The 27,488-nt window shown below is 46.7% G+C and overlaps 1 protein-coding gene across 6 annotated transcripts in view; it reads left to right on the top strand.

Annotated features, from left to right (window-relative positions):
* The window catches only part of LOC103180398 (astrotactin-2), a 390,078-nt gene that overhangs the window by 181,097 nt on the left and 181,493 nt on the right, over positions 1–27,488 (top strand). For 5 of the 6 annotated variants that reach the window (XM_042337318.1, XM_042337320.1, XM_042337317.1 and 2 more), the window contains exons 5-6: positions 850–1,002; positions 8,197–8,295. In XM_042337318.1, the coding sequence (XP_042193252.1) occupies positions 850–1,002; positions 8,197–8,295 (252 nt within the window). The remainder of the gene's footprint in view (positions 1–849; positions 1,003–8,196; positions 8,296–27,488) is intronic. The other variant, XM_042337323.1, reaches the window with a different exon arrangement.

The raw sequence follows: 27,488 nt of genomic DNA, 5'->3' as shown, positions 1-27,488 counted from the left end.
TCTCGGGTTGGGGGGTGATGGGGAGGGTGATTGGAGGGAGGGAGGTGGGGGGGGGAGGGAGGGAGAGGAAAGGGAGAGGGAAATAAACTGACCCGTTGCCTGAAACACCTTTGGTTTGCTTTTTTTTTCCTCTTTGCTATCTTTGCTGTCGGGGGTTGTGAAGCGTTGTTCAGATGGGATAGAGCCACTGCCACCCTTTTATCCCTTGTTTCCCTTACACAGCCCCCTCAGCTCCCAGAGTCCAACGTGCAGCTACAGGACCCACTTAGTATTGGTAAACCTAAGAAACATGTTCCCTCGGCAGCCCCCGCCCCCTGGTGTTTTATGCCTCTTGTCCGCTCCCTTCCTCGGCACACCTCGAAACGTACCTACATCTTTGACTACTCTTTCAGTCATCTTCCCCCCGGCCACTTGGCTTCCACCCTCAGCTCAGGTGCCAATTCAGCAACGCAAAGCTCTTTGGTAAATTATATTATATTCTTCAAAGGGATCTGTTCCTTTTCATCTTTCAGTATGAATGTACAAGTCGCCTTTAGAGACCACTGTATTTTGTTCAGCTGCCAAATCTTAAGTTGTTTCGATTGTATCTTATTTTGGGCGGGTGGTGGGAGGGGGACGAGGGGGCGGGCGTATGTTTTTGCTTATTTCTTGAAACTCAAAAAAGCTTTTTTTTAAAAATTGTATTTAAGTATAAATTTTGGATTTAAATTCGCTGTAGTTACGCCTAGTTTCGGCAATTGCCAGGTGCGTTAATTGCACTAAAGTACGAAATAGCTAGTTATGAAACGTGCGAGGTGTGGTAAAAGTTTTCACGATTTTTATAATAATAATGCAATTGACGAATTGTAGCCGCTGATGTAACCCACGAAACAGTGGAGTCACTGATGCAGAAGTTCAAGGAGAGTTTTCGAACAAACACGCCTATTGAGATCTCCCACCTTCAGCAAGCTCCACGCAGCACTGCCACGGGACGAAAGAAGGGAAGGAGGAATAAAAGTAGAGGTAGGACATGCGAGAACCGTCGTTGAGCGTGCCGTCGGCTTAACCACTTAAGAGAAGAAGGGTGATGGTTGTTAGTGGTGGTGGCAAGTGTTGGCTGTTCTTGGTGGTGGTGGCGGTAATCACGGTGACGGTCGGAGACATGCATGCATTGCAGATCGAAGCAACCAGGTTATTGACCAGCTCTCGACTGACATGTCCGGTCAGTGCAAACATCTGAGCTGGTATTGGGCACCGTTATCCCTTTCCTCTCGTGAGGAGATGAAAGCGCTCAGAGATTCTGTCCGGCGTGAAGGGTGCTATATATATATAAACACAAGTTGTTGTGGGCTCACAGCCTTCTGACTCAGACGTGAGCGTGTTACCCATTGAGCCAGGCTAACATTTTGAATCAAATTCAGCCTCATAAACTCACGCGCTCTATATTCTGGGTCTCCTTCTGTACGGATGATAGAACGTTAGACGAGATAAACTGCTTTGCCTTTTTTTTGCCTCTCTCACCAGAAACACTTGTATCCCAATTGCAAATCCACTTTCTAATTCTCTGTAATTAGAGCAGGCAGAGTTAAGCGCTTAAAAGGAATCATTTGATCAGGTAAATGTTTTATGAGCACTCGAGTTCCCTAGAGATTTAAAATGAAGGATAAAAAAAAGAAGAGTCTTCAAGAGTGCTACATTTAGGCAGCTAAATTAACTCGGCATTTTGCAAGTGAAGTTAGTTGATCAGACAAGTGAAACATGACTATTATTTTAAAACTGTTTGCTTTCTTCTAAAAAAACACCATTGAAATGTGGTGTTTTCAGATCCAACACCCCCTCCACACACACACACACACACATTAAATTGCAATGTAATCTTTCACACTTCGAACAATAATCACCTTATCTAAATGTCGTTAAATAGAGCTGTGAGGAGTTAGGATTGGAGATACGTTACCTTTGTACAGCCGACTCTGGCCTCACTCACGTCCCTCGACCCCTCCGCTCCACCATTGGCGACTGGGCTTTCGGCCACTATTATGCTCCGACCCTCTGGAATTCGTTGCCTCAATCCCTCCACCTTCCTCCCTCTTGTCCCAGCACAGATCACACCTGAAGACTTTCCTCTTTGATCGCGACTAAGGTCACCTCCCCCTTCTCCCTAGTTCGATGTCAAAGTGTCAAGCGCTCCGAGAACCTACCCAGCGTGAAGAGCGCGATATCAGTGCAGGTTGCTGTTGTATTTTCCAATAGGTATATAATAATAATATAATAATAATAATAATTGGTGTTGATCAACCATGAGAATCAAGATCAGGAATGGAAACCCAAGGGCCAGTTATAGCCCTTAATATTGCAAGGGTGTGTGTGTGGGCGTAAAATGAGCTAACTTGCTTGTGCATAATATGCCTCGGCAGGAAAAGATACGCTTCAAAAAAGGCAGAGCCTTCGAAATGGTTGTTATCGAACGCAGGAAAGCAAAGCACCAGAATCTTTAGCAGGTAACAGTGCCACCTACCTACCTACTTACCTACCCAAACCACCCACCCACCTACCCAACCCACCCACCCACCTACCCAACCCACCCATGGCACAAGCTGTTCTGAGAGAGCTACGTGAAAGCGTTGTTGAAGGACACGGAGTAGTTCAGTCAGATTCCTGCCACAGGCACAGGACAAACGAGGATATAAGCATATAAGTGTTCCGCACCGAAGAGAATCAAGTGTACAGCAAGATGCAAGAGGACAACGATTTACCACCAGGCAAAACCCGCTGACAAGGTCGAGCAAAATCACTTCAGCTGAGTTGCAGCAACGACACCGCTGTTTTTTGCTCAGGCTGTTTTGTATCTGGGAAGCAAATGGGATTAGTTCTGCGCCATTTGCAAACAAACCATCTTGGAGGAGACTTTTCTCCGCGAGGGGGTGCGTGTGTCTCGGTTGACTCTGTTTCAGAATCTCCAGAGTTTAGCAAAATCGTAGATTCAGCGTTAATTTTGAAGACACTTTTTTTTTTAAGCTTCTTTTAAGAACCTTTGTTTTTTAAAAAAGTTAGCGACGCTGTGCCTCAAAGTATTTTAGATCGCAGGATTTATAGGAGTCCAACAGCGTAGCGGTTAGAGCACTCGCCTCGCAAGCGAGAGGACCCGCGTTCGATTCCCGGTTAGAGAGAAACCTTCGGCAAATTTTCTTACTTCACACCCCTCTGTTTACCTAGCAATAGGCAGGAACCAGGTTGTTGGTTGATCGCTTTCCGGGGTTAATAATCCCTCCAAAAAAAAAAATTTGGTTATTCAATCCACGACTCTTTGTGGGACACCGCTGTGCGCAATTGGCTGCCGAATTTCACCCATAAAATACAGTTATATGTTCTGTGAAGCGCTTTGAGACGTCTCAACGACGTGATAAGGCGCTATATCAAATGCAAGGATTATCATTATCATATATATTATCATTGCGTCAGTTTTGGGTTAAGTGCCACGTCTGTTGAAACAAATGCAACAAAGTTTGCTCAGTGGATCTTTGAAGTGTTAACGGTGCCCTTTTAAGTGCCATTGGGCCAGTAAACAGCAGCAACAGCTGAAATCAATGCACAGCAAACACTTGCACAGATCTTTTTTCCCCCCAGTCTCATTTGCAACAGGGCCTCGAGCTTTTGAAATGTCTTGTTTTGCCTGAAGGAGTAAATCTAGACAGGCACCAAAGGTAATTAATCTTGAATGACTTCCCAGCTGCACGAAGTGGAACATGATCTTTATTTTCCCAGTCTCATGTCTGACTGTGGGTCCGAGCTCTGGTGGTCACGAAATCCACGGCTATTTCTTTAGACGCTGCTGTGCGCAATTGGCTGCTGCCTTTCACCCACAAAATACAGTCAATTGACTTCACGGTATATTCTGTGAAGCGCTTTGAGACGTCTCAATGACATGTTAAGGCGCTGTATCAAATGCGAGGATTATTATAATTGAGACGACACCGTGTGGCTTCTTTGATGCCTTGATTTGAACAAACCTGACCAACTTGATGGGCTGTGGAGGAGGCGGGGGGGGGGGGGGGGGGTGGTGTTGAGTGATGAATTCTCACTCTGATCTCTTGTACCTTATCGACCCCCAAAATGTTTCCTCCATAGTCCTTGCGACACTCGGATCATTCTCCCCAGCATTGTCAACTTCTGTGTGACCGGAGTGAAGGCTATTTGAGTATAATGGGGACTATCAAAACCAGACTGTGATTACGATGTTGGACAAATGCGTTGCCTTGACAGAGTTGAGTTCAGCTGAGTCGAGAGGAATTGTGTGGAACTAAAGGCTGTTAACTCGGAGTTTGCACAAAGCTGCTCTTTGTTTGAAAGGGTAATTTGAAGACAGACTAACCCCTTCCCCCCCCACCACCACCACCCGCCAGTTTTTCACATTCAAATGGATAATTAGCACCTGGAACGGGTGGTTGAGATCAGGATGATAGATATGGTTAGAAATATGATGCTGTAATGGATGTGCGGATGGTAGCCAGGGCAGAACGATGAGGTACAAATAGGCTGAAAGACTTTCTTCATCTGAGTCTCTCGTGGTCTCGAGAAGGAAGATAGTGAAATGGTGATGACGCAATGGGGCGCTCTGTGCATTGGATGTCACACGTTCCACCCCGGCGGGAAGAGGCACGGGATACCATGCAAGACGACGGTTTGAAAAGATGTCAGGCTGACGTGATTGAATTGGCGACCGAGCCATTTCAAAGAGGCAAGGAAGCCAGCGTCGCTTCTGGGAACAGAAGATCGGTCTCTGAGACCGCATTGAAATGAGATGGTTTCATTAACTCCTTCCTCAAAGTCAACCTGAATAACATTGGGAGCAGCTACGGGTCCTGCAGCTTCGGAGAAACCGATTGAGAGAAATAAATTGACACAGTCCATGGGAATAGCGTGATTTATAGAGAAAATAGTAGGACTGACGTGGTTTTAGATTGCTCCTGTCAGTCGTCAGCTGAATGAGTTTTTGATAGACAGGACATTAATACAGAATGACATTTGTAATATAAATACAATCTTTTTTTAAAGAAAACCACACTGCTCTTATTAACTTCTGCACACTGGATCACGCTGAGCACCTGAGTGGGTTTTACTGCTGATTCCAATTTGGAGGAATTGCGCTTGTAATAGTTGTTCAATCCCTTGACGAGTCCTTTTTGCTTGGTTTGTGCTCCGTTCACACTCTCAGATCTCCTCGCAGAGAGTGAATTGTAGCATGTGGCACGGGGTCAGTGTACGGCTGTTGGGAAGAAAGAAAGCTGCTGATGAGCTGGAGCTCTGATCTGCTCTGTACCAGCCAGCGTGAGCAAATCCTTGCAATCCAACCAGCCGTACATGGACTTATCTGGCTTCATCGGAAACGGGACACATCTGCAGCACGATGATCGGTTTGAACTCAGCCCATCATCCCAGCAGTCACAGCAAAGTTTGTGACCTCCAATCCCTTTCACACACCGTAAGGTTCTTCGTTACTGGCCCCTTGAGCTGCATTTCATCAGGGCGGAAAGGAAGTAATGATACATAGCTTTGACTGTTCTCTGAACCGGTTTGATTGATGATAAAAAAAACATTTGGGAGAAGAGTTGGGAGAAATTATTTTCGTTTTCAGGACCAGTCAAGTCATCTTAACATCATGTGTGGCTAAATGCATAGCAGCTTCTTGTTTGGATAGTTTTAGAGACCGGATTCCTACTTTACGCAGGGCATCTGGGCTCTGCTGAAACATTCGGACCGTGACAAGACAGGTGATCGATTGAGCAGGGATGTAGATACAGGCTTGGTAAGAAAGTGCGAGTCTAAGTGGTAGCTTGCCTCTAAGTCAGAAGATGGTGGGATCGAGCAACTTGAAGGCTTTAATCCCAGCGTTGGGGATAGAGTACCAACCCAGGGTCTCAGTGGAAACCCGCACACTTTAATGGCTTTGTCAGCAGGTAGACTGAGCTCAGCTTTGTACTAAAATGCACTTTCGTGTTGTGATTTTGATTCGCTGTCATGTTTTCTGCGTCGTAACACGAAACCTTGACGTGTGTTGTGTAAACGCTACGTTGTTGGTGTGACAGGAGAGTGTAATTGCAGGAATCAATTGGAAATCTTGGATGACAGAGCGATTAGATTTCCTCATTAGTTATTTTCACGGGACGGTGCGCTTAATAATGAACTCTCCAAGTTTATCAGAGAGAGTGAAACGTTACACAGCCTAGCCGATCTTATGAGCGATACAGCAATAATCAAACAACAAAAGCAACCTGCATTTGTGTAGCACACTGCACGTAGAGTAACATCTAGAAGCTTTACTTAGGGATAGAGCTGAGGGGAGGGAGAGGACAGATGGTAAGTTGATCATAGACAACAACAAACTACATTTGTGTAGCGCCTTTCACGTTCGAGAGATCCGCACAGTCGAAGAGGTGGTGGGACTTGAAGACAGAGAGAGGTTGAGGGAGGTAATTCCAGAGGTTAAGGGGATAGAATCAGAAAACGTGTCTCGGTTGTTGGTCAGTGCACTGTAGGGAAAAAAAACATTGGGGTAACACGACTTTGTGGACCCCCTCTACAATCTCAGGAGGAAGCCTGGGCGAGAGAGGAAGCAGACAGTGTGTGTATCTCTTTGTTACAGCAATGTCTGTCAGAGGAATTGGAAGGGCACAAAGCAAAGTGAAAGCGTTGTTGCCGTTTTCACCTGTGACAGCCAAGGCCACCGTGCTAATATTCAGCAATTAATCATGCTTGTGTTGTGCTGTCTCCAGGGGATATATTTGGAACGACTATAAATGCTCATTTCGAGTCAGTAAAAATAGAGCCTTTCCTCCGCATCTCCTGTGGCACGGTCGAGTCAAAAGCGACGTTTTTAGAGTAAGAGGCTCTGCTCGTTTCCAGCTTCTCCGCACAGCGCCCGCTGGTGAGAGCATCACTGTCACTGGGAGCTGTGTGAACTACATGTGTTTCTCTCTCCAAAAAAAAATCCACCAAATGCTCCACTTTCCCTGCTCCCTGACTGGAGCCTGATTTTCCTGACGGGTCTGGAAGTTCCACCCCACCCCACCCCACCCGCCCATTGGCATCATCTGCAGGAATGGGGTCTATTTCCGCGCTCGACACCCATCTCTTCTTTTCTGCCTCAAACCCTGCCCTCCACCCATCTTGGCTCCAACCCCCAGTTGATCCTTCACTGTCTAGTGCCTTTGGGACGTCCTCCCAATGTGAAAGGCGCTGTATAAATGCGATTTGTCGTTGTTGTCGACGACAGAAAGAGACAGAGAGAGAGAGAAAGAGTAACAAGCTGGGTGAGCACACGTAAATCATCTTTCAGTCCTCCTGCAGTGCATCCAATGAGTAATTTTGCAACCAGACTTACACTGTTGGCAAGTTTGACAAGGTAATCAGACGGGAAAAACAGACCGTGTTTTTGTGAAAGAAACTCCAGGCGACTGCACTGCACAGTTGGAGCTTTTCTGGTTTACAGAACAGCGGATTTGGGAAAGTGCAGGGTTAGTTGAATGTCGTGTTGAGTACAAAGCAGGGATATCTGTCAAGGGAACCACTGACTCCCATTGCACCCTCTGTCTTTGCCAAAGCATTCCTGTTGTATGTCGGGTTGGCTTTGTGGCACACAAGCTGTGTGACGCGCTGTGAATAATGAAAGATCGCAGCAACGTGCAAGACCGGAGAAAGAGATTTTTTTTCCCCCTCTTCGAGCGAAAATGCTTTCAACAATTTAAGACCTGCCCATCCTCGAGTTGTTGAGCCAATATTCTATCCGAAATAAACTTGCATTTTTTAAGTCAAAAAATAAGTGTCTTTGCAAAACCTTAACAGATTAGATGTGAAAAGGGAACCTTGTATACCAGTCATGAAGAAGAGTATCATGTTATACCAAGTGATATTGGCCAGGCCATCGGGAGAAGACTCGCTTCTGTTTTCCGATCGAGTTACGGGATCTTTGACATGTACCAGATTTGTTCCGGATGACAACACCTCCTACAACACCGCGATTGCCCCAGTATTGTACTCTCACGACGGGCTTGTACTTGAGAGCTCAAGTCTTGCCATGGACATGGACACACAACCCGGAAAGCAAAGCAACCCGAGCCCAGCTGACGCACAAAATTGCTGGCAGAGGGGAGGCGGACAGCCTGAGTTGGGATAAGAGGCAGTAGCAGGGAATCACATACAGTTCTGTTGTTTTTCCAGGTGTTATGAGAGGAGAAGACGATTCTGGTACAGAGGCCGACGACGAGACCCATCTGACCTTCTACTCAGAGCAACACAGAAGCAGGCGGAAAAGCAAAGGTAACGTGATCTCTCTCTCAGTGCTCCTCGGCCCTCGTAAAGTCACGGGTGGGGACGGGTGATGCCGCTCAGGTTCCATAATATGAGTTTACTGAACGTCTGTCTGTCTCCACGGCTCAGTCAGACTGCAGGGTCAGTTTACGCTGACGCCTCCCATTGGCAACTTGACTGCAATGAACTAAACAATTATGCGTCTGCTCTGCTGTTTGTGTCGACACGGTTGTCGACTCCGCTGACTTGTCCTCATGTTTAATACACGGCGACAATGCCATTAGCAAATTGGCAAACTCCTCAGCCGTTGCCATCGACAGTAGCCAGGGCGGCTGGGTTTCGTAAAGTGAAGCGTGTGAGCCAATGACAATATGCCGTCTTATCCGTAGGTCTTCATTCAGATGAATATTGGCAATTGGTTCCACTCATATTAGTGCAGTAAAACTCACATAAGTCTGATCTGTATAAAATGTATAATCGCCTAAGTCGTGCATCTGCCTGAGTCATATTAGATGTACGTTGCCAACTGATACGACTTATGAGGCTTTACTATATTAATACATAACAATATTAATAATAATCCTGGAGACTTTCACATGTGGAACTCACTACTAGAAGCTGTAAAAAAGTGGAAGTTAGAAAGCTTGAATGTATTAGAAAGAAAATTTGATGGACACATTGAAGGAGGAGGGTATTGGTGAAGGGATTTGGAAGGGTGGAAACGTGTGTGGAGAAAAAACACCTCCTGATGCTGAATCACAAAAATCCACCAAACTTTTTTTTCAGGAAAAGGGAATGAAATAAGTGCTGCACTTTAAAAAAAAGAATGATAATACTGAAGGATGTGAAGATTGAGAGTGAGATCAGTCTCCGCTGGTAACCGCGAACACACATTTCAGCTGTTTTCACATCAGCGCGGTGCACAGTGGAGTTTGCGACCTTGCCTGATGACTTGGCAATTAAGCAATTGACTTGCCATTAACTTTCAAGCAGCCGCTTGAGAGTAACCAGACACGTTTCTGGGGCTGAATGAAGCTCGTCAAAGAGTGGTTGGCAAAGTGGAAATCACGTCAAAGGTGACCTCCTAGACCTGAAGGGCAAAATTCAATGCATTCAAACAAATACTATTACTACTGCTTAATAATAATAATAATAATTGCATTTGATATAACGACTTATACATAATCCAAACGTCTCAAAGTGCTTCTCATCATTTTTTATACTGAAGTGACTGCATTTTATCAGCAATTGGAGAATCACAGGAGGACAAAGTTGGAAGATAAATTAGTATTCGTCGCGTCTACATAGAACTTTGGAGTTTACCTCACAGTGTAAGTAGAGCCATGATATTTCCAGCGTTGACAGCACTGTTCTCATTGAAGTGGTTTTTGCAATGCAAAGGAGTCATTAGCCATCTCAAGAAGCATTAGTTTATCTGGGTCACATTCCTCTCCCTTAAAAGCCATTGATAACCGAATTGAAATGGGAAGAGGAATATACATAATACATTTGGGGACCCAGATTATTTTTCTTTTCAATTATTGATTGTTCACAGTGGTTTTTAAAGCCTTTCGTTCCTAATGCAGTGAGCTGTGTTGTGCTTCCCCGTACTTTTATTTTAAAATCATTTATAAACCGCTCGCTCGAAGGTCCTTGAAATGCTTGTGAATTTCTTTGAACCGCATTTCCTAAAACGGGCGTACACTGAGCAGTCTTTTTCAGCAATAGTGGACCATTCTTAGAAGCTTAGAATCAAAGAATGTTACAGCATAGAAGGAGGCCATTCGGCCCATCGTGCCTGTGCCAGCTCTTTGAAAGAAATACCCAACTCGTCCCCACTCCCTCTCCCTTGAAACTTTCCCCACCGCCTTGAAACTTTTGTTTTTCCTTTTCAAGCATCTATTCAATTCTTAATGAGAATCCATCCTCTAAATAGTCAGTGGAAATTCTTGAACCGATAATTTAGCAGAGACTGTAAGTGGCACTCCATAAAATTGGACATCCGTCATGAATATTCATACCACACATCCAGATGGTGTCCTTTCAGCATCAGATAGCGAAACGTCACGGACAAAAAAAAACCTGAATTGAAAATACAGGGAATAAATCCCCAAAGTGGATTAACTCAAATGACAAACTTCAACCAAGCATTTTATTGGTTTTTAAATAGTGTGTTTACACAATCGAAGCAAATGGCAAAGGCAAACTTTCGACTACAAATGCCCAGTTCATTTTTCCTGCTGACGTTTTTTTTGCGCGCGTGTGTTTTTTTTCTGAAAAAAAAACAATTGCGCGTTGCTTCGTGTCAGCAGCCTTAACCCTCGGTTTACGGGGGATTAGTAACTTAGCTTTATCCTCGGCTGATCACAGTTCACAGCAGAGAGAGCGCAGACAGAGACCCAGCCTCTGGGAGATTTCACCTCCTGGATCTTGAGACTTTTAATCACCGCGTGTTAGCCCGAGTGGGTCAGACTCCCGGCCGTCAAAGAGCTCGTAGTTTCGCTCAAATTTCAACGAAGGTCTTTTATAAACGGCTGGATCGTAACATTAATAATAATCCTTACATTTGACACAGCACCTTATCGCGTCTTCTCAAAGCGTTTCACAGAATATATTGCAGCGTGACTGCGAATTTTGTGGGCGAAACACCCGAGATCTTCCAGCGCATCACCAAGTTAATTATTGAGGCGGGGTGGGGAGGAGGGGTGGTGGGGGCGGTGAAGGGGAGAGGCAATCAACTTGAAACTGAGGGGTCCAAATTCTGTTATTCTTCAACTCATTCTGTTTCTGTTGTGGGCTGCCGTGAAGATTTCGGAGTGGAATGCACTGCTTGCACTTTGTGGTCTGAAATGCCTCTCGATATCTTAGCTGAAGTTCTCTAATCCACAGGGACCTGAGGACTGAGCTGAGGTCTTAATGGGGATATTTTTTTTCTCTGACCTGTAACGTTGTAGCCCAGAGGTAGATAAACCCACCTTAGCCAAAATAGCAGCGTTGAGCAAGGATTTGACTCTGAATTTGGCATTAGCTGTGGTAGCGTTTGAAAGGCAATTTCATTGATACCAGAGCGAAACTAATGGGATTTGTGCAGATGGATTTAATGTGTGTGTGTGTGTGTGTGTGTAGAGGAGGGGAGGGCTGCCAACACAGCTGAGATGGGTTGACAGGCCTCCTGTGTTCTAAACGCTCTACGGTTTTTCATCCCGACTTGTGCAAGACGTGGAGGGTAAGTGCTCTGCTACTCAGTACAGACAGAGAAGCGAACGCAGTATTTGCCTGACAATAATAATAATTATTATTATAGGAATCCTTACATTTAGTGCGGAGGCCTTTCCTGTCCCAAAGTGCTTCACAGGATATACTGTTAAATCGTTGTGACTGTACCTTATAGTGAGCAAAACAAAATGGTGGCACGGAGAAATTGCTTGCCCCTGTGGGGTTGAAAGCCCAGCCACCTTTGCAATGTACAGCTCAACAACGGTGATCCTTGCATTTGTCGTAGCACCTCTTTGAGATGTCTCCAAGCGCTTCACGGGGTTTTGCTGCGATGTGCAGTGACTGTGCGTATTTTGAAGGCGCACGAGGCAGCCAATTTGCACAAGGAACGTCCCAGAAGCTCACAAGGATCAGCCGCTCGGCTGATGAATTAAAGTATTTAAAAGGTGGATGTGTAGGGGTGTGGGGGTGGGGGGTGGTTTGGAGGTTGTTAGAAATGGAGCAGGCGGAAACATAAATGAATGCTGAATGCGAAGGAAAATAAAATTCAAATGATATAATATTGCAGCATGACTCTTAAACTGCTCCGAAATTATGGTGCATGAAATTTGAACATGTAGAGCGTGGAAATGAAAGCCTGGGAGCTGGTTATCTATCTGAGGACCTGCTTTGCGGAGTGTTACATTTTTTTTAAGCAGGGTCAGTGGCAAGCCCGTCGAAGGTTGAGATGGGACTGGCCTCCCTTGCACCGTGCGTTTCCCAAGGAATTTCCCAACATTGCAGCTGAACGGAAAGGTGCAGGCTGAACATGGCGATGCAAACCATCCAGTAGTATGAATGGTGTGTGGTGGAGGGGTGCTGGGGGAGGGGGGTGGGGAGAGAGGCAAACAGGTGCCATTTAAGGGAGTCGTGCCGTGTTTGATAGCGTTTTGTGGAGAGAGACAGGGATTTAAAAGCTTCGAATCCGGCAGGTTTCGTTATTGGTGATTTCACGGTGACTCTGCCACGGACGCCTCTAGCTCGAGGCACCTTGTTCCTACAATGTCCCAGTTTATTAAGCAAACAGTGACTTCGTTTGTTCGAAGGAGGAGAGCACAAGAGCTCCGTCATGGACAATAATAATCCTTGCATTTGATACAGCGTCTTATGCTGCCGTCAAGATGGTCTCAAAGCTCTTCGCTGGGCTATACCGTAAAACGATGCCACTGTAAAGCGTGTAATTTGAAAGCAAACGCAGCAGCTAATTTGCCTGTTGTGGAGCGATGTTCCACTAACAACCATGGAGTGAATGACCATTTTTATTTGGTGGGGCGTGGGGCGGAGGGGTGGGCTCGCAGTAGGAACGTTGGTCAGGACAATCACGGGAGAAACTCCCTTCTCTTTTCTAATAGTGCCACATGATAATTATCGTCCACCCGAGCAGACAGACAGACGAAGTCTCGGTTTAACTGACCTGTTGTTCTGTGATCTTGTTTCGTCCTGAATGCTGACGTTCGGGACCGGATGGACAGTCCCCTTTGGTTTGGGATAAAGATCTGTATTGCTGTGGCTCAATTCAGTATGGATTGAATTGACAAGAGTCCTTGCCTCCTTTATTAACACTGCTAGTGCTCAGTAACCCGGTGGTTGTGGTCTGCAGTAACCCACTGACAGCAATCCATTCGGAAGATCCATGCATATAGTGCTGTATGGATTGACTTTTAAATAATACATAACAACAGGAGAATAAGTGATTTTTCCTGGCTGATTTCTTATGGATTTTTGCATTTTCCTCTCATTTGCTAAGTGTAGCTCAGAGCAGTGAAGCGTTCCGCTTTGAGCAATTTTCTTTGCACGAGCTTGTGTGTGTGTGTGTGTGTGTGCGTGTGTGCGTGCTTCTGTGTGTTGGTTCTTCAAGATTAAGCGTGACAGTGCTGTGGAATGGGAGCGTTTTTCCATTTTGCACCCGGTAATAGCAAAATTACTGTCAATTACTGTCAGAGTGAGGACAGGCTCTGAGGACGGGCTCTATTCCCGTCTGGTGGGAGTTGGGCTGAGAGAATCTGCTGTCTTTTCACAGCTGCCAGAGCAGACTTTCATCCATCCAGTCAGTCTGGACTGGGTTCAAAACTGCTCGGAGCTGCCTACAAGGTGAAAGAGCAGTGTGCAAAGGCAGTGTTTCTTTTTGCTCCCCCGTGAAGCACTGGCTTCTACATTTAATAATCTTCACATTTGATACAGCGCCTCAATGCGCTTCACCGGACTATACTGGAAAGTGCAGTGACTGTGCGTTTTGCAAGCGAACGCAGGAGCCATTTGCACACAGCAGAAATTCTCTTCTCTTTTCCGGTAGTGCCATGGGATGTTTAATGTCCACCTGAACAAACAGACAGAAAGGAACCTAGTTTTAAATGTCCCAGCCGAAGGACGGCACCTCCCGACAATGCAGTGAATTGCGTGGGAATGTCACGAGACCATGTGAGCTCAAAAGTCCTGATGTAGAGCTTGAACCCACAAAACTTCTGACTCACACTGAGAATCTTACCAATGAGCCAAGCTGACACCTCCGCTGTTTGGAAGAAGAATCAGTGGCACACAGATTTTCCCAAACGATCCAGTTTACCCGGAGAATAAGCCATTAAATACCGTTTTTGCCATCGGTTAGGTATTTGTATCGCGTTAATATTTCATGGAATGACTTTTCAATTATTAACGCCACAGCCTCCGCCGGTTCTTTTTTTTTTTTGCTGTGTTTCTTTTTAAGTCGGCGAGGACGTAATCGTTTTCAGGAAAAGCGTGCCTGCAATTTGTGAGGGTGGGGGGGGAGCAATATGCCGGGAAAGTGCGGGACATCGTAAAGGGAAATTCACGCTTCGATATCGCAAGGCGTCATAAAGTTCCCCTTCAGCATGTACCAGGAGAGCAGAGCCTTATATCAATGCAGAGTGTAATGTGCATGACTTACTGGAAGGTGTGTGCGATTAGATTCAAGGATACTGCAGGCTAAACTTTCTAATTTCAATAGCTCCCTCTTTCTTGTCGTGCCAAGACTTCTACGCTGACTGCCAATAAATCTCTGTTTCATTTTGTTTCGCCATCAAAGGAACATCTGCAAGGCTTAATCTCGCACAGGTCGTGTCAGCAGACACACCGCAGATAATTCTGCCTTCGGACCCGTTTGCATTCACATCCTCCTTTGGTGCATCTTTATGATAAATAATACAAGAAGAAGACCTGGAATACTGTGTGCAGCACCTGGAATACTGTGTACAGTTTTGGTCTCCTTATTTAAGCGCTTTGGGACGTCCTCCCGACGTGAAAAGCGCTGTATCAAATGCAAGGATTATTATTATTATTATTATTATTATTAAGGATGTACTTGCCTTGGAGGGGGTGCAGCGTAGATTTACTGGGTTAGTACCAGGGATGAAGGGGATGAGTTACGAGGGTAGGCTGACCAATTTGGACCTATATTCTCTAGAATATAGAAGAATTACAGGGGATCTTATAGAAACCTATAAGATCATCAAAGGGCATAATAGAGTAGATAGTGGGGGATTGTTTCCACCGGTTGGAGAAACTAAAACCAGGGGTCACACCTTAAAATCAGAGGCAGCCCTTTCTCACTGAGTTGAGGAAGAATTTCTTCACTCAAAGGGCTGTTGACGCTCAGTCCTTGAACATATTCAACACTGAGATAGATTTCTTATTGCAAAAGGGATTAAGGGATATGGGGATAAGGCAGCATCAGGTTATTAGCTGGAGTTAGACTAGAAGATCAGCCATGATTGAATGGCGGGGCAGGCTCAAAGGGCCGAATGGCCTCCTCCTGCTCCTACATGTTATGTTAAGAACAGATCTTTGTAATTGATGCAGCGCCTTATCACGCCGTTGAGATGTCACAAAGCGCTTCACTGGACATGCTATAAAGTGGATTGACTGTGTATTTTGTGGGCGAAACGGGGCAGCCAATTTCCGCACAAACATTTATCATTTTGACAGGGCCTTGAGTTGAGTTTTCTGGGCCCAAAATATCTCTATTGTATCTCAGTCCTCCCACCAACTGTGCGTTATTCCCCACTGACGTTGGACAAATGAACAAATTACAGGTCAGGCACCAATAACTCTCTGGGAATAAATCAGTCGTATCCTAGCTGAAATAAACCTTATGCTTCTCTGCGTCACTCATTTTACCAAAGTCACTCATGGTTATATTCTCAGTAATGCGCCCGATTCCATTTTTACTCAATTGCATCTCCTCTGTTCATTTAACAAACAGCAAAAATTGCCCCCACAACCCATGCAATGCCTTGGATTGAAGTTTGATTGTGTGCGGTGGCAGCTGTCTTGTATGTCTTCACCCCAGTGCAAACTCTCTGTGACAATGATTAGTGCAATAGTAAAACAACAACAACAACAAGATTACATTTGTGTAGCGCCTTTCACGTCGGGAGGACGGTGTACAGCATTTCAGAGCTGGGGTTGGGGGGGTAAAGGAGGGGAGTGGCCGATGGCATGGTGGAAGAGGAGGGTCTTGAGGCGGGACTTGAAGGAGGTTAAGGAGTGGGCGAGGCGGAGTGACCGGGGGATAGAATTCCAGAGGTTGGGGGCGGAGTGGCTGAAGGCTCTCCCGCCAATGGTGGGGCGGGTGGGTCGGGGGACATAGAGCGGGCCAGAGCCGACTGAGCGGAGGGAACGGGCGGGTTGGTAAGGTGAAATACTGTGTCCCTCGGCCAGTGTTTGTGACCGGAGAGTTAGCTGAGTTTCTTCTTACAACGTAGCCCATTTTGGAGTTGCTCAACGGATCACTCATATCTGAGACGATCTCTTCAATGGCCTGGCCTGGGGTTATCGTGGGCCATTGATGAGCACGTGCTCTCGGTCGCTTGTTTGGACGGAGCAAAGAAATCGATTGGAAATCCTTGGGGATAAAACAACCTAGGCACAGAACACAAGATAAACGGGTTTATCTGGCAGGGGAAGGGAAAACCCACGTGTCGGCTTTGCAAAGTGTTTATATTTTGCATTGAAGATAAGCAGCGTTATCTTGTGTGTGTTTGTGTGTGTGTGTGTGTGCATCTTGATCTTTTTTCTAATGTATTTTGTTTTGCCGTAATATCGTGTACTGTTTGATACACTGCGCTGGTAATCTGACCTGTGTTGGGGATTGCCAGATGTTATCGCTCGAGCTGAACTCTTTGTAAATTCACCGAAGGTTCACGCAGCCTAATGTGTCAGCCTGCCGCTTTGAGCTCGGCTGAATTCACTTAGCCAGAGTTTGTGCTACTTTGTGCTTTCCATGCCCACCGCCTGCGTTGTTTTGCCAGCTCCTTCCCACGGCGCTCACACTATTTCAATGCCAACGCTTGAAGCATTCCCGTTTCATTTGCTTTCCATTAAAAGTGCCCAATTAGGCATGATCTGTGAAGGCGTTTCACAGCTAAAACGGGAGTGTGATTTAGGGAACAGTGAACGGCAGAGAAATGTTTGGTGTTAACTCATCAACGCCCAGGTCGCCGTATTTCTCAGCCCTCATAGCTGGCAGTCGGGGGGGGGGGGGGGGGAAGGGGATGTAAATGTCCAAGTTGATATTGAACGCAAACCTCATTCCATTCCACAACCGTTTGCCATTAGTGTTATTGTGAGTGAAGTTAAGAGTGGTTCCCACTGCGGGAGCCCGAAGATGAGGAATGGAGCGAAACGTTCAATACTTATTGATCCCGGGACTGATCAATGGGTCCGTGCGGAGCGCATCCAGTCTTGACAGATTGTTAAACCAAACCCATGTTTAGCTTCCCCTGCCGCTCAGTGGGGAGCCTTTATTAACCCCTTGCAGCACCCCAGCAGGAACTCTTTCTCTTGTTGCCATGTGGCGGGTAATCAAACCTTAGCAACGGGGCAGGCTCGGGCATGGCAGATTTCAAGGTTATTCACTGAATGCTGATGCTCAGAGTCAACTCCCATCCTCTTATCTCGTAACATCTAAAGGGAGAGGCATCGGGAAACCACTAAAATCAATTTTGCTCTCGTCCTTCCAGAATACCCACCCACCCGCCTTCCTACAATCACAGCATTTTTTTTCTCTCTCTCTAAATGATTCCCCCAATGTCCCGGTCTCCAGCACCCTTCCTGGTGACCCTGTTCCGATCAGCGAGAAAACTTCCTGGTGTCTGTCTTGAAGCTGCACTTTCCGACAACCAAACCCCATGCCCCCTCTCTCTCTTGTGCCATTGTCTTGGTGCGTCCGGAGGTTATTGCGCTGAAACCCATCGCCGTGCCGAGTATCCAAACCAGAAATCGACACCAAAGGAGTTTACAAAACTCTGGGTTAAGAAAGTACTCGGATGTCAGGCAAGCTGCCAATTGAACGCTTCGATCACAGCCTCTCATCTCAGCCAACACACACACACACACACCACACCACACACACACACACACACACGCCATTAACAATTCACCCTGAATGTGTAGTAAGCAGTGGTCAGTCTTCAATCGCGTGATGCCACATAGCAGCCGAGGGCAAGAGATTAATGTGGGCTTCACGACTTACTCTTCAACTAGGTTCTGTGCTGCAATATTTGGCTTTATTGCCTTAATCCTGCCACGTGAATCTCTTGAGACTCGCCAATATTCTCTCCCCCCCCCCCCCAGCTAATAATAATAATCCTTGCATTTGATATAGCGCCTTACCACATCTTCGAGACGACTCAAAGCGCTTCACAGAATAGTCTGTAAAGTTGTCTGACTGTATATTTTGTGAGCGAAATGAATTGGAAAACCTTTTGTTTAAATACAGTGAATAAAAGCATCAGTGTGACTAAAACTCTATGAGGTTTTCCTCTGTGCACGATTTGTACGTACGTATCGATCGAGGATTTGGTACATAATAAATTGGGTTTGTAGCAAGTTTTTGACCCTATTGATCCAAAGGCGCGCATCAGATTCATTCCACCTTTAAAGTGGATGTCCATCCCGGGAATTGTGCGCTCGCTTCTGCTCACACCTCCCTGTAATGTGACTGTGATGTGTAAGTAAATCGGAATAATCAAGCACAAGGGTGACGGCCTCTCGCACACAGCCGACTTGGTCCACTGTCTCAGGCCCCACTCTCCCACTCCACTGCCCCCTCTCTCCTTCCCCCCCCCCCCCCCCCCGTCAGCTAACACCACCCCTCTTCATCACCATCGGTGGCTAAGACTTAAGTCATTAAGTCATTGGTGTAATTTCCTGCCTCTGGAAATCCCTAGCTGTATCCCTCTGCCTTACCCCCACCCCAGCCCCCCCCCCATCTAGTTTCAAATCGGACGTCCTCCCGACGTGAAAGGCGCTCTATAGAATGTAATCTTGTTGTTGTCGTTAAACCCCACTTTGAAGCTTGCCACTGTGACTGTGCTCACCTCGCTGCTTCCTTCTGCCTTGCTTCTCCTCCCGACGTGAAAGGCGCTATACAAATGTAGTCTTGTTGTTGTTGTTGTTGCCTGGTGCTCAACTCTCCCACTGTGAAATGCTCCGGGACATTATCCTCTGTGAAGGGCGCTGTCTGAATGCAAGTTGTCGTTGCTGTGGGTTGATGTACCTGCCCCAACCGCCAACCAAATAACTGTATTCATGAAAATAACTCTTAATCGTTGACTTTAGCCCTAATTCCCTCAAGCCGGTTCCCCAATGAATTTCCGTGTTCACAGATAAAGAACAACTTGCTCAAAAGAGAAGGATGTTCACATCAACAGGAATTCTACAAGATGAGGTCCTGAGGGTGAGACGCTCGCTCTGTGTTCTGCTTCTGCTGTGAGTTCTCGCTCCCGGTAGCTCATTTCCGCGGGGCTTCCCACCGTTGGGAGATGAATCGAGCTACAAAGCGAGAAAAAGGGATTTCGATCGCGTCTCTCTCCAGCTTTTGTAAAAGGTGAACCGCAGAATGTCTCCACAGAGCCACAGAACCACCACCACCACCAAAACAACAATAACTTGCACGTATATAGCGCCCCTCAGGCTGGGTAACGTCCCAGAGTGCTTGACCGTGGCGTCGTACGATGTCGAGCCGGGACAATTTCGACACCCACCCCACCACCACCCCCACTCTTGAAAGCTTGCAAAGGCTTGTGTGCGTGTGTTTGTATTTGCGTACTTGTGGGCGCATGTTTGTTTGTTTGTATGTATGTATGCATGTGTTTGCATAATTGTGTATGTGTTTATGTATTTGTGTGCATGCTTATATATTTGTGCGTGTGTGTGTGCGCGTGTGTGTGTGTTCGTCGTGTATGTATAAACCAGCTGCAGTTCTGGCTTCTCTCATGGGGGGAGAGAGAGAGAGAGGGAGAGAGACTCCATTGCTGTGTTAACACTGCTGGAAGCGATTCATCACTGCTCCCAGCAGTACGAGCGAATTGGAGGGGGGTGAGACGCCAATTATTTTTGCTTGCTCCTGGTGTACCTGACTGGCCGCAAGACTGACAGGCTGTGAAAACGGAACTGAGCGATGGGTGGGCAAATCCCCCCCTTCCCCACCTCCCCAACCAGCCCAGCCCAGCCCAGATAGTCCCGGCCAGAGCTTCACGAACCAACGCCAAACGTGCTGGGCTTTGTGTGATGTTAAACAAAATGGGAGGGTTTCAATGTTCTTCGAGAACCGAGACTGGCTGGTTTCCAACCCAGTGACTGCTCTGAGTGACACCTCCAGTGCAGTGCTGTTGGGGTTGCACTGCATTGTCGGACGTGTGCCGTCTTCGGTTGAGAGTGGTTCCCATCTGCCTGTATCAGGTGGACGTTAAAGATCCCACGCGCAAACCGAAAAGGAGAAGGGAGTTTCCCTCGATGTCCTGGCCGACATTCCCCCAAATAGCTTTGTGGCTGTTCGGGCGACATTGCAGTGCGCAAATTGGCTGCTGTGTTCCTCTACAACTGCACAGTCACTGCACTTTCCAGTGAAATAGTAGTAGTAATAATAATAATAGTCCTTGCATTTGATATCATGCCTTATTATGTTGTTGAAACATCCCAAAGCGCTTCACAGAATGGATTGACCGTATTTTCTTTTGTGGACGCAACACATCAACCAGTTGTGCACAGCATTGTCACACAAACAGCTGCGGATTTTTTTTTGGGGGTGAGGGGAGGGATTATTACCCCCAGAAAGCGATCCGCCAATCGATTAACGACGGGTTCCTACTCACTGCTCGGCAAACAGAGGCGTGTGGAGGAAGGAAACTTGCCTAAGGTTTCCAAGTGCTGTGTGATGACTTCCTGACATGTCTGATGCCGTATCAAATATATGGATTATTATTATTCAGCAGGGAAGAAAAAAGATTTAATCAACTGCCGTAGCCCAAGTTGCTTTCTGTCCATATAGCCGTCAGCAATCACTGCGTCTCGATGGTAATGAAATCTGATTTATGCTGCGTTTCAGGCATTGATCAATGCATTAATAATTCCCAAAAGTCTCTTCGATGTTTCGGGAGGCCTTCTTTTTTAAAAAAAAACTGCAGTTCAATTATTGACTCACTTCAATTATTGACAAAGGCAATTTGCTTCTTAACTAACTGTTCTGTCAGATTGTTACCAGTGGTGAGGAAGGAGCAGAGAGGGAGAGAGAGAGAGGTGTTTGCATCTCGGAGTGTGTGGCTCGGGCGTGGCAGATAGCCTTGTCTGAGACGCTACCCTGCATGGAGGGCGCTATTATAAGTGCAAGTTGTTGTTGTTGTAAAATAGGCACGAAACAGACCCTCACTAATGCTGGGACGTCTCCAAAGACGCTTTCTGATCTTGAGAGAGTGATCCCGTTCAGGGCCTTGTGATCTAAGACGCGCTAGCTTTGCACCTGTCAGTTGCTCCCAGAGCGCTCCCCGAACAAACTCTCAAGCTAAAAATAAAACTGCAAGAGAGTTGTAAATGCATTTTGCACTGCGGCCAAGGGAGAGAGCAAACTGAGGAGCACACCAGTTGGGTCTATTGGCCTGTTTCTGTCCTCTATCACTCTACCTAACGCTGCAGCTAGAATGTGAAGGAGTTTCCAGAGAGGGTCGTGAATGAAATAACTCGTATCCCGGTGGAAGGATTTTTCCTCTGGCTCAGCGACGGGCTGAAAGATGTGAGATACGATCATTCCAGGAACTATTGTTTTAGTCCCCGGGATAATCGTCACATGTTACATGTGGTTCATTCTTCAGACCAGCCGCCTTGCTCCCGCAGGAGGCTCCTCCTTGAGGCGCTTCCCTTCACAGCCTGCCTGGTGCCAGCTCCCTCTCTCCTCGTCAAACCGTCCGGCAGAAAGAAGCCTCGGAAATGCTCCGAGGAGGCCGAATTATCCCAGCTTCCATAAATCAAGTGCTTAGGCCCCATCCACCAGAGGTTTGGATTACTGAGGCCTTTTGGCCTCATTGGATCTCATCCTTCCAGAATAGCAGTGGCAAACTGACTCGCTGTTACATTGCAGTCTCGCTGTTTGATGAGATTCCAGTTTGCTGGCCTCAGTCACCCTTCCCTGGTCACCTGAACACTAAACTGGCATCGGCTTTCTGTCATCTGGTTTTATCACTCTTGGCTTCAGTTACGCTTTTAGCAAAGAGTCCCAGCCCCTCGTAAAATTTGAGCACTTGACACGGGTGAAACAAAGTGAGGTATCAGCACATTATCCCATCTATTAGATTATACCCGCGTTAGGAGTTCCTGAATCCTGTCGCTATTTTTTCCCCCCCAAAAAAAACTACTTCCTGGAAATTTCATTTTAATTTTTTTTTACTGTTTTTCATCCACTTTCACACGCTCTGTGTGGAGTAAGGAAACTTGCCCAAGGTTTCGCCCTCTGCCTGGAATTGAACTCAGATCTCTCGCTTGCAAAGCGAGTGCTCTAACCACTGAGCTACAGGACTCCCAACGCAGTGGGTTTGATGTTAACAATGCTCGGTTATGCCCAATTGCGTCATGAAGTATTCATTGAGAAGTTGATGAGGTGTTGTGTTTGTGCCTTCAGAGAGCAAGGCAACACCAACTCAAAAGGTGTTCAAAATAGCGCACTGGTGGTTTGACACAGACGGCATCCGGGAATCTGCGTGTGAAGTGATTTGCGCGGTGGAGTTGGAAATGGCGAGAGACGGTTCTGAAGATAAAATAACCATCTTATTGTGTTTTACGCAGCTATCCACATATCTGGTTATCCGCATGGGAAGTGCATTGCAGAGTTGTGATACCAGTGTTTTTTAAAAAAAACTATACGGTCGTGTGAAAACATATGGTTCCTAATACTAATTGCTAATTACTAATACTCCCTGTGTTTGATCTTGGGCCTTAATCATGTCAGGAGGATATCTCAAAGCATTTCACAGGATATATTGCAAAGTAGTGACTGTATATTATGTGGGCAAACACAGCAAGTTAATTTGCGCACAGGAATGTCCCACAAACAGCCATGGAAGGAGATGGACACCAATTTTATTTGGGGGCATTGTTGGCCAAGACACATGGACAGTCTCCCTTATTTTTTCCAACAGTGCCATGGGATTTTTAACGTCCACCTAAACAGGCAGACAGGATCGAGGTTTATCCTCTCACCTGAAGGACAGGACTTCTGACAAAGCAGCGTACCCCCACCACTGCACTGAATTGTAAGCTCCAAGTCCTGATCCAGGCCTTGAACTCACAACCCTTTGACTCCCAAGACGAGAGAGAGAGAGACACAGACTGAGCCAGACTGACATGTATTATTAGCTTAACACTCTCATCTGAAATCTATTCGGTGCGGAAAGTGTCCGTTTCCTTTTTGTGCGTGTGTGTGTGCGTGTGTGTGTGTGTGTGTGTGTGGTGGGGTTGGGGGGGAACAATTATTTTAGCTCCAGACAATTTATTTGAAGGAGAATCTCATCCGTTCTGTGCCACAAAGCTATCTTTCACACACACACACACACACACACGCGCGCGCACACACACACACAGACTACACACACCGTGTTTCATATTACTTTTCCTCCTGTATTCATCCGGTTCCCTTTTAAACGCAGTTTTAGACTTGACTTTGCCAGCCATTTGCGTGTGTGTGTGTAAAGAAAAACCTTTTTAACCTTCCCTTTTTTTCTCTCTCCTTTTGATGGTTCTCAATTCCAGCTTTGGCTCACTGTTCAGTAGAGATAGCCTCTCTCAATTTACCTTAAGTTCAAAACACAGCCCCGACACTTACTTCCTTCTGCCGTGGTTGGGCCATCTCTTCTTTTCTTTTATTTCCTTCTGCCTTTCTGCCATCCTGCAGAGAATGAAGAATAATTGGAAGGTGGAGGGTTGGTGACCTTATCTGAACTCCAGATGAGTTTGGTGCCTGGTAATTACACCCATATATGCCCTCGCTGTTATCTTCCTTGCCTCCTGGATGTATCACAATCATCCCACCACCTGCTTCTTGCACTGCCCTCCCCCTTTCCATGTTGCTCTGTGCTGCGGTGGCATCTACTGCACAGTGAGGAACACGGCGCTCCTTTCATATGGATGTTGTAGTTTCGTTGACCACCTGGCCTTTCGGCTTGATTGAACGGGCCAGCGGCAACGTGAGCAGGGTCTGGTATGATGTTGGTATATCGGGGAAAAAGACGGCTCGATGCTGGCAATTTGCAACATGGCTGCTTGTACGTGGGACACTTTGGCCCACGTCTTCGCCTACACCGACAGTCGCTACACTTTGCAGTAAATCCCGTGAAGCGCTTCAAGTTGTCGCTATATGAAACGCAATGATACATGACGATGATTCTCAATGTACGAGCCCTGATTCTGAAGGACTCTTGTTCAAACGTTTCTGGGTTGAGAGAGATCTGAGGTTTGTTGCCCAGGCTTTGGTAGCTGATTGAGCAAGGATTAAAGTGGAGTGTGGCTATTCTCTCTGCAAGATAGTCGCCTGGAACCGAAAGTCCTGTGTTGCTGCCATCTTGTGTTATTGAGAAGCATGACCTGAGCTCGTCGGTCCTCAGATGACCACTTAGACAAAGCAGGAATAATGATTTGGGGGAATGGTGGAATGGATACGCGTCAGTGAATAATTGATGAGGGCGCAACGGGATCGCAGCTCCGGAAAAAAGATGGAATCAAAGATTTTTTTTTAAACAACAGTGGAAGCTGCTTTTATTTATTCACGAGTATTTGGTCTCAGGCCAAAACCTTCTGACCCACGGTGTCAACCTGGTCGGTAGCACTCTCGCCTCTGAGTCAGAAGGTGGTGAGTTCAAATCCTGCGCCATGACTTTGAACTCAATCTCATCTGATATTTTAAAGCAGCGCTGGGAGACGACTGCATTGTTGGATGAGGCGTTAAACCCATCTGTCTGATTTCCCCCACTCACCGCCCCCACCCACCCCTCCCCCAGATAAAATTGGTTATTCATTTCACGGCTGTTTGGGTGGGGGGAGGATAAAGCTGTGCGCGAATGGGTTGCCACGTTTGCCTACAGAAATACACAGTCACTGCACTTAATAGAAGGTCACGTAAAGCGCTTTGAGACGGTCTCCTGATATGAAAGCCACCGTGTATCGGATGAAGGGATTCTGGTTATCACAACCGCCAACAAATAGCTGTTGTAGAAAGAAAACAGAAATGAGGTCTCTTTTTTTGTCTTGTTTATTTTAAAATAAGAATATATATATATATATGTGTGTGTGTGTATATATATCTATATATAAAAAGGGCAAAAGCATATCGCTCCTTCAGAATGATACCCTTTCCCACTTTCCGTCTGCTATAATTCCAGAAGCGCATTGCGCATGTGGCTGAGGTTTCGAGCGAGCGAGGGGAGGATGACAACTCAAGGTCGCGCACAAGTCTGACATGACTCCTGAGTCGGGCTGCTCATGGGAGTTCCTTTCTTTAGCAGCAAAAAGCAGCAGCAACATCTCTTTGGATTTGTAGAGAGATCTGCTCGTAGCTGGATTCATTAAGATGCATCTCTGCGGGAAAACTCTGCTTAATTTAACACAGCTTGTCACTGAAACTTTTCCCCCCCTCCTGAATTATTTCCTCTCTGCTTCCCCTCCTCTTCTGCCTCCTTCTCCCTGTCCACCCCCTCTCTCCCCTCACCCCCAGCCTTCTACACCCACCCCTCCAGAAATGCGCTCAACTCATTAAGTCCTTTGGGCTCAGTCCAGGAAAGCCAATGCACCAACTTGTAACTGAAACCAGCGAAATGTACAGCACAGGACGAAGGATGTTCAGCCCATCAAAAGGTGCTTCACAGGGTGCACTGCACAGTGGAGTGACTGTGTGTTTTTGTGGGCGAATGCGGCAGCCAGTTTGTGTGCAGCAGTCCTCTAAACGCACGTGGAACCCTCAGACTGCTTTGGGTACTGGGCGATGGGGGTTCCGCACATGTCGCAGACACCCTTCCGGCCTAAAAGAAACACGTGTGTGCGTTCCAGCTTTGGATTGTTGATCGACTGGAAACCGAGGGTTTCTGCTGCATGCTGCTAATTGACATCTGTGCCAGCCGTGTCTGGGGGAGTGATGTCCTCTGGCAATTCAGCCGGAGTCTTAGACTCAGCGTCACTGAGCGCTCGTGCAAAAGTGGGGGATATCTTCGTTCCAGCGTCCTGCAGCACGAAACACGGACATATGTTGTGCTTTAAGCCTTTTGTTCCCTACAGTTGGTCGCTCCTGAGGAATCGTCTTGTGCAGAGACGCCGTGCGCGTCTGTCAGATTTTCTCTCCCGGTTGCTTTTTTTTTTAGTAACACTCCGAAAAATAATTGAGCTCTTAACAATCGAATGGAGCAATCCGTGTTGTCACCTGTCAGGCGAGGGAAAGGCAGCGACTGCGATTCAGTTCTGCTGCACGGAATCCCGGCACAACAGAAACTCTTGAGGGTCAATACCTTCCGAGTATCAATAGTCTTCGGAGTGCCAGTCATCATCGTGTCTCAGACTGGAGTCGTCAATAACATTGAGAACTTTGAGCGATGCCATGTGTTAGGTGCAACGTGACAATCAAGAGGCTGAGAACTCTTGAGTCAAACTGATGTGCCGAACTTGGGGGAGAGGGGAAGGGGAGGGAGGTGGTCGCTTTCAAACCACTTGATTTTTTTTAAAAAAAAGACTTTTTCACCCCTGTCGTTTCATCTTTGTGGAACACTTTTAGGCATTTCCCAACCTGAAACTGCCGCGTGAGCGCGAGCGTTTTGTTCGTGCCTGTGCTTGCTGCAGTGCCTCATCAAAATGTCTCCTCGCACTTCACAAGCATTACTGTAAAGTGTGGTGACTGTGCATTTGTGGCACAACAATGACCCACGAACAGCCATGAAGCGAGTGATTGATTTTACCTGGGGGGGTTGTTGGCCAGGATGCTGACGGGGAGAAACTCCCTTCTCTTTTCGACCAGCGCGTTGGATTTTTAATTTCCACCTATACAGGCAGCCAGGACCATCTTATCTGAAGGACAGCACGCTTCACCCCCACCCCCAGTCCTACGCTGAGGTCTTCGTGTAGACTGGGAGCTCACACGTCGTTGAGTTGGCGACACTGGATCCTGAATAGGTGAACTGTGGGCATCGTCACTCTGCAAAAGAGCGCTAACTGCATTCCCGTTGGGGATGACGGCGAGCTTTGATTGTGTGCCGTCTGTACCCTACCTGAACCTTCCCCCCACCCCCCCGCAAAAAAAAACAATCGGGGTGAGCGAGCATAGGAGAAATCGGGAAATTTCGCTGTCCACGAGGCGGCGGGTTAGTTAGACCCGGGGAAATCGGGGTCAGTTCTGTTATTAGAAGTTAAAATAAAAAAATATGCTTTGTTGCCTGGATATCATGCAACTGAAGGCAACTGAGAGACAGAGAGAGAGAGAGAGAGCGCACATCGAGACAAAGTGAGAAACATTAGGTTGAATAATTTATAAAAGTGGAACATTTATTCGGGGTTATACATCAATTGTGAACCATGTATTTGATCCCTGCGTATCATTGGCTATGTTTTCATTTTGCTTTGTCCCACTAAACACGCAGGGATCAGAGTCTAGCGGTTTACAACGCTTCTCTTCCTCGGCAAAGTCA

This window comes from Callorhinchus milii, unplaced genomic scaffold (assembly GCF_018977255.1).
Source record: "Callorhinchus milii isolate IMCB2004 unplaced genomic scaffold, IMCB_Cmil_1.0 Scaffold8, whole genome shotgun sequence".
Taxonomy (NCBI): Eukaryota; Metazoa; Chordata; class Chondrichthyes; order Chimaeriformes; family Callorhinchidae; genus Callorhinchus; species Callorhinchus milii.
This window is presented reverse-complemented; position numbering and strand designations above follow the sequence as displayed.